At 41.2% G+C, this 11,703-nt stretch overlaps 1 protein-coding gene across 4 annotated transcripts in view; it reads left to right on the plus strand.

Moving 5' to 3' along the window:
* Positions 1-391: 391 nt before the first annotated feature.
* AFF2 (ALF transcription elongation factor 2) overlaps positions 392-11,703 on the plus strand; it is a 333,925-nt gene continuing 322,613 nt past the window's right edge. For 2 of the 4 annotated variants that reach the window (XM_065077475.1, XM_065077476.1), the window contains exon 1: positions 392-681. In XM_065077475.1, the coding sequence (XP_064933547.1) occupies positions 635-681 (47 nt within the window). In that variant the 5' untranslated portion in view covers positions 392-634. The remainder of the gene's footprint in view (positions 682-11,703) is intronic. The other 2 variants (XM_065077479.1, XM_065077478.1) reach the window with 2 other exon arrangements.

Consider the following 11,703-nt stretch of genomic DNA (forward strand, 5'->3'; position numbering starts at 1 on the left):
TGTGGGAACCAGGTTTCTTTCCTCAGAGGAGCTGCCTTTGGCAACTCAATTATAGGTGCCTATTTTATGTCTTTTTTCTCCCCCCTACTCCCACTTCTTCCCCCCCTCCCCTCCCCGAGCCCAGCCAGGGCGCTCTCCCACCACCCCGAGGCGCGAAGCCGCGCCGCTCCCCCCCATCCCCGCTGTTTCTCCTTTTCCGCAAAAGTTCCCCGCGCACCCCCAGCGTCGGGCTGGGGGGGCCGGTGGGCTGCGAGGCTCCGCCAGATCCCGGCGGTGCACGCCGGCTCCATGCCGCGGCTTCGGGCCGCCCCGGCTCCTCCCCTCGCGGTGTGTGTGTCTGTGTGCGAGTGTGTGTGTGTGCGTGCGCCGGGGCCGCCGCCGCCGCCGTGCCCGCCTCTCCCAGCCAGGCAGCAGCCGCGCCGCGCTGCTGGCGGCGGCCGGAGCGGGCGGCGGCGGCGGCGCTCCGCGAGCCCCGGGCGGCTCCGCGCAGCCCCGCGGCGGCCGCCGCTCCCCGCGGCGCGGCTGCTCATGCCGGCCGGGCAGCTTTAGCCGCGCCGGCTCGGCTCGGCTCTTCTCGGCTCGGCGCGGGGCGGGGAGGGGGCACCACTTCTCTGAGTCTCCCCACCAGATCGTTATGGACCTATTCGACTTTTTCAGGGACTGGGACTTAGAGCAGCAGTGGTAGGTTTTCTTGGGTGTTTTTTGTTTTGTTTTATTTTTTTTTCTTCCCCTGCCTCTCCATCCCTCTCCTTCTAACGGCTGCCTCCTTCCTTTCCTCCCTGCTCGCTCTCCCGGTGCTTTAGCCTTTGTGGAGGGGCGAAGCGCCTGGTGCCCGCCGGGGAGCGGGTCCGCGGGGAGCCGCGTCGGGGCAGCCCGGCCGGCCCCGCTCCGCGGCAGCGCCGCCGGCTCCGGCGGGCGGGGAGCACCTCGCGGTCCGCCGGCTGCGGGGGGCCAAGTTGGCCGGAGGGGGAGGAACAGCAGGGAAAGCGCTGAAATGTGCCGGGGTGACGGCTGAAATAGCAACAGCAAAACCTCCTCCTCGAGCAAGGGAAGCGGTGTGGAGTAGGCGATGTTTTCCCCGGGATCGCGGCTTTGCTAACGTTGTGTTTACGGCTGTCAGTGACAATATTCCCTTCTCGGGGATAAACGCAACTGTAGTTTTGCAGTGTGGCACAGTTCGAGCGTAGCCCTGTCCAGTGTGGGGGTTTCTGTTGCTGTTTTTGCTGGTTTCCCATTCTGGTTGAAGCGTTATTGAAGTTAGTTTTGGAAGTGAGAAGGTCAGTTCCCGTGATGTTATAACAGGTCCCCTTTTATTTCTTCGGTTTCTTTTCTATTTATTTATTTATTTTCTATTTATTTATTTTTAAGAGTGGGATTTTAGGTTTATATTGCTCTGCAAATAGTGCACACCTTGAAAAGGTCAGTGCATCTGTTTAAGTGTTTTGTAAACTTGTTCCCAAAGTGAATGTTAAGGAATTTTCGATGAGTGACAAGTAGCTGGGAAAGTTAGAATTTGGGTAGGTATTTAGTCACTTCCCGGCTGGTTTATGAGATTATGTGTATTCTTTGACTGTTTTTATTGGTTCTTTACTTTTCAATTTAGCAAATATAGTTATAATTCTTTAACTATCCATGGTGAAATTCAGTGGTTGCTTTCTGCTTTGTTAAATAATTTTAGGCTGGAGTGCAGTTTGCCAGGAAAGAAAGAGACTAAAAAATACTGTATTTTGTGATCCCAATCTTTAAATGTCACACAGATTATATGTGTGTATGCATGTGCATTTGAACCTCATGTTTTGCAGAGGGTTTACTTTACTTTGTTGATAATATAAAGGTATGTCTAGGAAAAAGATCATACATTTAGTTAATAACTATCATTTTGACAAACACATTCTAACAGTCGGGGTTGCAAATCCAAGATAATCAGAACCAAATACCTGTCACATTCTGTTTTACAGCAATTTGGAGTAAATGCTTGGAACCATAAATTACACTATATCAATATTAATCTGTAAGCAGGCGTTGTGGATCGTGTGCGTGTTTTATCAGCTCTGCATAAACCATCGTATTATATCTTTGAATAACCATGCTGTTATTTAAAAGTAATAATCGCAATAGAATTAGTGCTCAATTAAATATTATTCGTCTACCACACTATCTTTACTCTGCTACGCTAATTTATTTTGTAGACAACTGATAACCACCGTATTACTACTCAAGTAATATTTGCATACAATTTGCCTAATTTATAGTGTGGGTAACATCATTAATTTAGTAGAAGCTGTTACAACCCAATATGTGGGCGTAGTTCAAATACTAAGCACGTTATAGGTATTGAGTTTTAATGTTTGCTTAATAACTTACTTTCATTTGGCTGTGGTTTTATGTGGATTTAGAGATGTGCATCAGAATGAAGGGAACTCTTGTGCATCTGTTTTTCCATAAAATATTAACATATTGCTACTTGTGCTAGAAATTTCACTTGGTTTCTTTTGTTCAATGAAATTTATTGTTTTTAGCGCTCATGAGGAAAGAATATTTTTATTTTGACTGTTTCAAAGTGTGTGATATCTACAGAAACTCTATATGGTATAGGCATTCACACACATTTATTGTGGAGATCAAGTTGGATTTAGCTTTTAATAATCCAATTAGCATATGCATTTGCACACCTGGATAACATGTAGGTACATAATCTACATGTATACACAAACATTACATGCATTTTATTGTACATGTAAAGACTTCTGTCTCTGACAAGTAGTTGCATTGCTTAAGGAGAGATGAATTTAGCTCATCTATCCATAAACATGTGCATGTGTATAGATGTAAATAAGTTATACATGCGTCATCTCTACGCACCCAGAAATATGCATGCTCACTCATCAAGATTAATTATTTCTGTCCCTGTATCAAATATTGTATGGTTACTTTGTAATATTTCCAAGTATTTATATGTAATGATGTGTGAATTGCTGCTGCTTAGTTTGAAACTGTCCTCCTTCAGTCTGCCTGTAAGCTGCCCTTTGTGAAATGTGTTTCACAAGCATTTATAAGGCAATTAGAGACCCTCTTCTGCATTCCTTGCAAACCCAAAACTTCTGCTAATCTGTGCTGCAATCGCCAAGAAGGCAAGCTCAGGCCTATAGGGTGTGTGTGTGGGTGTTTGTATGTATTATCTATATGCAAAGTACAACAGAAACATAGTTTGCCTGAGAAATACACATAAAAATATGTATTGATTGAGCAAAGTTGCTCCCCGCCCACAATGGGAAGGTATAAAGGTAACACTTTCCTGATATAATTGCAATGCATAGAAATGACTCCCTAAAACTTTTTGGCTGAAAAATACAGTGTGTTTTTGTTTGTTTGTTGTTTTTGTTTGTTTGTTTGGTTTGTTTTTGTTTGTGTTTGGTTTTTTCTTTGTGTTTTTTGTTTTGGGATATATGTGTGTGTGTGTTATTTTTCCCTCCCTCCAGCAGGGCTGCATATTTGTGTCACTTCTTGAAAGTTATTTTGTCAAGAACTGTCAAAGTTAGAGTGTGCATTGTGGCTACATGTGTTGTTAAATTCTCTCCTGGCATCCAGGGTGATTAGTTGGGGCTTTGTGTTGTTACTAGCTGCAGAATCAGCCCTTTGGTTTCCCATATTAGGAGAGATCACAGTAGTGTAAGAACGAGGTGTTTCATTGAACCTTCATCAAGAATGTGGTTGGCATGGTAGCCAAAGGCTGGTGTGGGGTTTTTTGTTAACATTTGGGTAAAATGTGTAGAAGAAGGCCACAAATATCCCAGCAGATGTTTTGCCAGATTTGAAAAGCTGAAAAAAACAAAACAAGACAAACAATTTAAATATATCAGAACTCTGGCTGCTGTGAAAGGGCCAAAGCCTGCTATGATTCCTGGATTAATAAGACACGTTCACCTGGGCTTGCATTTCGTATGAGCCATTCTATGAGGGAGAAAAAAAGGGAGATGGATATAATGAAAAGCTTGAGTGCCTGTGTGCACCAAGGGGACCACTTGCTGTTAAAAATCAAATTTCATCTTTTAAATCACTTTCCACGCTTGTCTGTGGTAACCAAGTAAATGAAATCTTGAAGTGTCCTGGGACCATGTGGCTGGATTTGAACCTGCTTGCAGAGTAAGGTGGTGCCATTAATCAGCAGCTGGGAAACAACAAAACCCAACAAAAACCCAGGCACTGCAGAATATATATCTCCTCACTAACACAAAAAAAGCAGAGAGATTCATGCTTTATGTTATACCTAGTGTCATTGGTATTAATATTTTTTAAGTCCTCCAGTCTTTAAAGATGTAGAAGTGGAGAAAGTAGTTGGTGGGAAAACGCATGTTGAGGTATATAAAATAAAGCCTGGCCAAGGGCAATAAGATCAGCAGGTAAGAGTATCACTGTAGCTGAGTGGTTGTGATGCAGAAGATTCACAGCAGAGAAACAAGTCTCATGTGTGGTTTTCTTTTTTTTGTCTCTTTTTATATTATGTGTCACCAGTAGCCTAATTACAGCAAAACCAGCAAACTGCCAGTTATACAGGAAGAGGCTTAAACTCACTAAACTGTTTTATAAATAGAAAGTTCAAAGGTCTGTTTGTGGCTGACAAAGCTGAGAACGGGCCATCTGTGGGCCAGGTTCCTCTCCTGTACGAATGCAAAAACATCCCGCAGCCGCGTGTACTTTCAATGTGGTCCTCAGTGTGGAGGGGGTGACCCTGCTCTCCAGACAAAGGTGAACTGTTTCAGTTCCAGCCTTGGGTATTTCCCTTCCATCACCCACCTTCCTCCTTCCCTCTTTGCCTAGTGCCTCTGCAGAAGACCTTCTCAGTTGCTGTTCTTTCACCAGAGTCTGTAATAGCTAAAGGAAAGGTCTTCTGAATGTGGAAGCAGTGTTGTGGTTCTGATGGGAATGTGCGAAATAGAGTAAATAGCATCTTGGGGAATTAGATTTTTGTTTTTTGGCTGATGGTAGGAGTATTAGTATAGGAGGAAGTCACATTTTGAGTGGATTTCTGTAAGGCTTTTCTCCCCCTCCCTTTCTTCTTCATATTACAGTTGAACTCCAGTTACTTTTTGGATTTGTATTACAGACATCCCCGAGTAATTATTTGAAAACGTTTCATTTTCAATTTGCTTTGGAAGTGTAAATGGATAGATTGTGTGGCTGCTGGTGGGTGGGTGAGGGGATTAGATGCTGTCAAAACAAGCAGCTGAGAAAGACCTAAAATAGTCTTGGTCCAAAACCTGTGCTTGAAATACATCCTGATTTAGTAAATCTTCCCTGGTTGATATTGAACTCCATGGAGTATAAATCTGAAAAGAATTTGGCCGTTTGCAAACATTAAGCTCACATATATCCTATGAGGCAAAATTACACTCAGTTTAACAGCATTTGAATTGTTTTCCTAATGATTCATTCAAGAATTTAATGACTTTGAAAATACATGAATTGGGATGGAGAGTAGATACTTCAGATCCTGTTCAGCTACTCTGAAGCCAGGCAGAACTTCAGAGCATTTAAGCACATTGTACGTGAATGCCCATTATATTGCATAGGATTTTCTTTTTGAGTAAAACATTGTGTTATGATGCAGGTCCTTCAGTCAAGCAGAATTATTTTTGTCTGTCTTTTGTTTGTCTGTCACTGCAACCTGGAATTTAACCAAATAATCCAAGGGGAATATGTAACGTTCTGTGAAGTGTTAAGTTAAATCTACTAAATGATCTTTGACTATATGAGTGGACACTGCTGGTCTTTTTGAGCTTCATAGGACTCAGACAGCTTTGTGGAAGGAGTGTTGTAATGCTTTTTTGTGTTATGAGGCCCAAATTCCATTTTTATCCGAGTCAAGCAATATTCTTGTCATGCAAGATGGGACAAAATTGGCTTTAAGACTTAGAAAAAAGCACGAGGGCCTTAATACAGCAGGGTTGATAGGCAGGTATGTGGTTTTAAGCACAGAAGCTGATTTCAAGTTAAGTTTTACTGAACTGGATTCTTGATCACTCCTAAAATCAACAGTGTATTTTACTAATGACTAAACCTCAGTTCTCCATGTATTTGGTAATGGAAACTGATGTTGGTTTTGACTGTATAGTTCACACCATTTGCCTGAAATCTTTCAGGAGTTTTACATGTTTACAGAAATGACTGGGTGACCAGAAAGAATGCAAATATTAAATCTCATGAAAAAAGAAAAAAAGAAGAATTCTAGGAAACTTTTTTTTTTTTACAATGAACCCATGAAGTATGTGGAATAAGCATCTAAACAAATAGACCTCATCCTGTATTTCCCTGGTGCCTTTAGTTTGAGGTTATGGAATTTCTTCATGTAGAGGACTTGAAGGATTTGGCTCCCGGATGCTTGTTAAATGCATATAGTCAATAAATAGCATGAAGTACCCATGCCTTCCTTCAGCTTTGGCCTGAGCCAGTAGCCAGTGACATTGAGATGCTCCCAGTTGACTTCAGAGAATACTGGATTTGACCCTGTTTTGCCCAAAAGTTGGATTCATGAAATGTGGAGCAATTTTCCAATGACAAGGATCAGCAAGGCACTTTGCACGCACCTAATACTCTGCATGTGGAAAAACTCCACAGAGCCCAGTTCTGAACATGTCTAATTCAAATTTACTGCCTTTCTTTTGAGAAGAAAGAAAAGAAAAAGTAGAGAGGAAATATTTTCTCTTGGTTGCAGTTAACAGAATAGATTTTTATGGAGCCATCAAACATCTATTATCACTGAAAACTGAAACTGTGCCACAACTCTGGGTTTTGCAATATTACAAATTCTTTCTTAAGCATTGAAAAAGAAGATAGTAAATCCAGTAACATGTCAAGTTAGTATAACCTTCCAGACCACTCATAATATAACGTAGTCAGGAAGTCACAACAGTGACTCAAAAAGACAGCTCTTTCATCCTTTTATTGTTACTGAATGTTCTATATTGATGCTTTGCAATCAAAATATTTGTTTAAATTGTTCTAATAGCTCTGGTCAGAGGTCAGAAGGTATGTTGCTACTTACTAATGAACAACTCTAGAGATAAAAAACAGAGAGAAAAAAACAGCAACACGCATGTCAGTAGCTTTTAAGCTCCATTTTGAATGACTTCTAATGAGACAGTTGACTAAAGACTCTCACAGAGGATGTGTGATACTCGGTCTGTGTTTGTGAGTGAAGATTTTGGGGAATGAGCTGGGTGGTTTGTCTTCAAAAACTCTGTACAGGAGCCTGGTCTTGCAGAAACTTGAAAAGAATTGCAATTTGCTCCTTAATTTCAACAAGACTGCTTTTGAGTGCAGTCAGGCCGATGGATTTACAAGGTTGGGCTTGTAGTGCTGAAAAAATAATATGGAACTAGAGAGCTGAGGTAAGGGAATAACCCAAAACTTCCTGCAGTTAACGTCTTGGCTGTTACAAACTGTTTTATCATGAAGAGGCTGTTTTTCAACTTGTACAGTGCAGATTCACACCATAAATTACTACAACTGTTAAACAAAGGTCTAGTTGGTAGTCTCTTCTGTAAAGCTTTATCTAACATTTTAATGAGATTTTATGAATGTGTTCAAATCCAGCCACCAAGAGAAGGAAACTCTGAGTTGGGGAACTTATTTTTGTGACCTCAGCAGTAAATCTGTGTCCTTTTACTGGAGACTATTGATGAGTCTGTGTTCCGGGTGATCTGAGATGGTGAGATTTAAGGAGAGTTGGAGGCGATACCACAACTGGAAGCTGATTTTCATTGTAGGTGACGGAGAGAATGGAGGAATGCCATTTACTGTGTACAATGTGTAAGTCTTGTTTTGTGAGGAGCTCTAGTCAGCATTTCAGATTCCTGATTCAGATGCTGCATGATCCTATCAGTTACAGTAAGACATGAATAGCCTGCTCACACTTATATGCTTTTATAGGGATGGGGTATTAAAAACCAGTAAAGAAAAAAATAAGACAGAGCACCAAGTTAAAAAATACTCAGTTGTTCCTTTGACAAGTATCGTAATTAGCTATTTTTTTTTTTATTGCTGTGGGTGTACATGGTGTTGTGAAATAAGTAATTTCTATAGCTCTACGCTGCTTCCAGTGCATGGGACTCAGACTTGCAGATGTCTTTCTACTGAGACTAGTGCTTTTTCCTTATGTCACTTTGCATGGACTATTGTCAGGATTCAGCCATGGTTTGAAAGTTTTCTGTTTGGTCCTTCAAGTGCAGTACATTATGATAGGTGACAGTATTTCCATCCTACAAAGCAATAGACACCTGAAAGTAAGAGTTGGTGAAAACAGAGCAGTATTTTGTGGCTTGGGATCTGTGCTGAGAAGGTGGCTTCAAAATGGAATGTTTTTAATTTAAAATATTTTTAGGTCTGAGGGTACCAATCCATTATGTAGGTCTACTTGTTCTTTTTTGATCCTTTACTGTATCATGGGTTTAGGTGAAGATTTCATTTGTGAGGAAGAAAGCAGACAATAGTTAGAGAAAGCAAATGCAAAGCTTGAAATATAAAATCGGGAAATACAGAATGTTTTTAAGGTTGCCAGTCCCCGCTTATTTTAGTCTCATGTCATTAGGTAAACTAAGATCCTGCAGTGCTTAGGTGAGTCTGTTTCTATGCTGCTGTCAGTAGCCATGCTTATATTTGAGAATGTAGCATTCGAGACTTGGGAAAATATCTGCTTGTTGATTATGGATCTCTGTCTGCATAGAGGCCAGAATGAGACACGATATCGGGGGCTTATTTTCAGAACATTGTACAGTTTTTTTAGGTCCCTGTCCTGAACTCTCAGGTGAGACACCCATAGCCTGGGGTAGCCAATTCTTGTATAAAAGCTTTGGGCTGCTCTTTTGAATGTGGGGGTGATTTTTCTTCTAGTTCCTTTCCTGTAGAACAATGGAATGACATTCTTCCTGGTGTTTCCTATGAAGAATAATGATGAGGAATTATCTTCTCTGTCTACAAGTGTTTAAAAACTCATTAGTTAAGGTCCCTGAAAGAACTCCAATACAAGTCAGTGGGTGTGGTGAAGTCGATTGTAATGAGAAGCGGACTGAGCCCTGGGGCTGGTGGTCAGCAGGGAGGCAGAGCTGTAAAGAATACAGTGCATATGCTATGGTAAGCATTTTCATAGTTCTCCTCTGTGGGAGAGGACAATGGCTTTGGAGCTCATATTTACTCAAAAAGCAGCCCTTTGATTTTCATGGCTTAATGCTTCGTTGCACATTGGAAGACCCATTTGTCTTCACCAAGCCTTTGAAGAGGGATAGGTGAAGGCACTGAGGCATTGGCCAGAGGCTGAGGGTAGCGGTTGCTTGGAGAAGGAGCAAGTTGCCTTGCTTTTTTGGTAATACTTGGCAGCGTTTTTGTCATTTTTAGAGTTTGCTAAACCGATGTGAATATATATTTAGGAACAGAACATGGATTCTCTTACCAGCTCTGTCACTAGCTGCTTTGCTGCCTTTGTAAAGTCACTTTGCTTCTGTCCAAGTGAGGTAATGCTATTTACATCTTTGGTAATTTGCCCTTTATTTTTGTTCAAGTGGACAGCATGAGAGAGAAGGGCCAGCTGTGTAGCTGCCTTTATCTGGTGTTTGTTCACTTTTTTTTATCTTCCTAAGGGTCAGCTGGGAGCTGTTTTGGACATTTTTCTCTACTCTGAACTTCACTCTAGCTATATGATCCTTAACTGTCGTTCTTGTACTGCATTACCTAAGAGAGGAGCAGTGTTGATGCAGATTGTCTGTGTCATAGCTTATGCGTTGAGACCCTGTGGTGGATGCTACTTTTTTGATGATATCAGATGCATGTTTGAAAAAAAAGGGGGAGATACTTCTGGCCACAGACCTTTCAAGCAATGTTGATTTATGTCTCTCTGCTTTACCTCGTTTTGTAAAATGAGAGGAATAATGTCTCAGAATTTTACTGGTAGCCTGAGGCATTTTGCAGCAAAGTTATTGTCATTACCCCTTCTTATCCCTGGGAGAGTGGAATGAGAGGAGCAGAGTGACTTGCAGAAGGACTTGGCGTTGGTCAGGACTGCTGTCAGCTGAGTTCCAGTTCACTGCTCGCCCTCTCTGATGGGTATATCTTCCTATTCCGCAGGGGTGTGATGAGGTTAAGTCCCTTAATGTTTATGAATGTTTATGGTGATAGAGCAAGACAGGAACCCAGGCAGATATATTAGTAGGGGGAAAGGCAAGCTCGTAAAGAGAAATGGTAGGATTTGGGCAGAGCGTATGTGCAAGAAAAGATACTAAAAGCATAGAAACTCTTCTGAAGGGCAGAATTTATTTGGAGTGTGCATATTTGATATAGTTTACCTTGTTCTCAGCTGGATGGTGAAGGCCATGGACCTTTCAGAGGCAGAACAGTTGTGTCATTTCCCGGGTCTCATAGAAAGCTTTGTATATGCAGATGTAGCTTAAGTGAACGTCGTGTCTTGAACGCTTCACTGAATAGTACATCCACACTTGTTCAGAGGCATTGTTGCTCTTTGAGCCAGCTGCCTCTGTTTCTAGCAGATCGCCGCTGTGTTGGTTAACTCTGGGCATGAGTTTTCTTCACATATGTTATTAGACTGAACATATTTTCTATTTATACCACTTGGGGATACAAATTACTGTGTTGTGTTTAGCAAAGACTAGGAAGAGTATGTCTTTGATGTAAAAAAAAAAAAAAAAAAAAAAAAAAAAAAAAAAAAAAACAACACCACAAAAAAAAACAAACAAAACAAAACCAAAAGACAAAATTTTATTCCTTTCTTTCAAGGGAAAATAGGCAGCAAAACCAGTTAGTGGACTTCATTTTTACATCCCAGAAAAACAAGGAGGTGTTTGCACATATGTGTTTTAATAGACCGTTAGTAGAATTTGGTTCTGAAATTAACAATGGTCTTTTGAAGAAGGGAATGAATTTTGATGAAATCCCATGTATCATTTTAAGGCAATCAAGACATTATTAGTAGTGTACATACTTAGAAGTATTATCTTTGACTTTAATTGTGTGTGGGCCAGTAAGGTTGCCCTGGAGGGCTGAGCTGAAGGCCACTGCCGGTGGTCAAAGTTTTTAATTGATTGAATAAAACTCGAAAACATACTTAGCCAGAGCTTCCTTTGCTTTCTGATTCCATTTCTGGAGAAGATGACCTTTACCTACTCTGTGGTAGAGCTCCAGAAACATTACACAATCTATTGCAATATTTTTGTTACTGCTCAGTCTTTCCTTCTCTTTTTAAAGAGCCCTTGTCCGAATGGACTGGTCTTTAATGTGCACATAGAGGGATCATGGATAAGGGAACATAATTAAAGAGGGTTTTGATATTTATGTAGGAAAACACTTGTATGCTCGTTCAGAATCATACAGCCCCATCAACAGGACACTGGGCATGTGTGGGTTGTAGACCATGTCTAGGTGTTATCCTCATCAGGATAATAAATAATACACTTTCCTGTCACTTCACTCTGCCTAAGTTTTTTCCTTGTTACCCAAGACAAGCTGTTATGTGAGAATTTTGCCTGGTTGTAGACTGCTCATGAATCTTGCAGTACATGACATGCAGATATCTAACAAACATGACTAGAAACTGCATAAAATACAAGAGACATAACACAGAAGTTATATGTTTGAAAACACATTAGAACTCCACAAATAGCCTGATATCTAGAAGGCTTTTTCCTCCTGTATTTCCAT

This window comes from Columba livia, chromosome 12 (genome assembly GCF_036013475.1).
Source record: "Columba livia isolate bColLiv1 breed racing homer chromosome 12, bColLiv1.pat.W.v2, whole genome shotgun sequence".
NCBI classification, from domain to species: Eukaryota; Metazoa; Chordata; class Aves; order Columbiformes; family Columbidae; genus Columba; species Columba livia.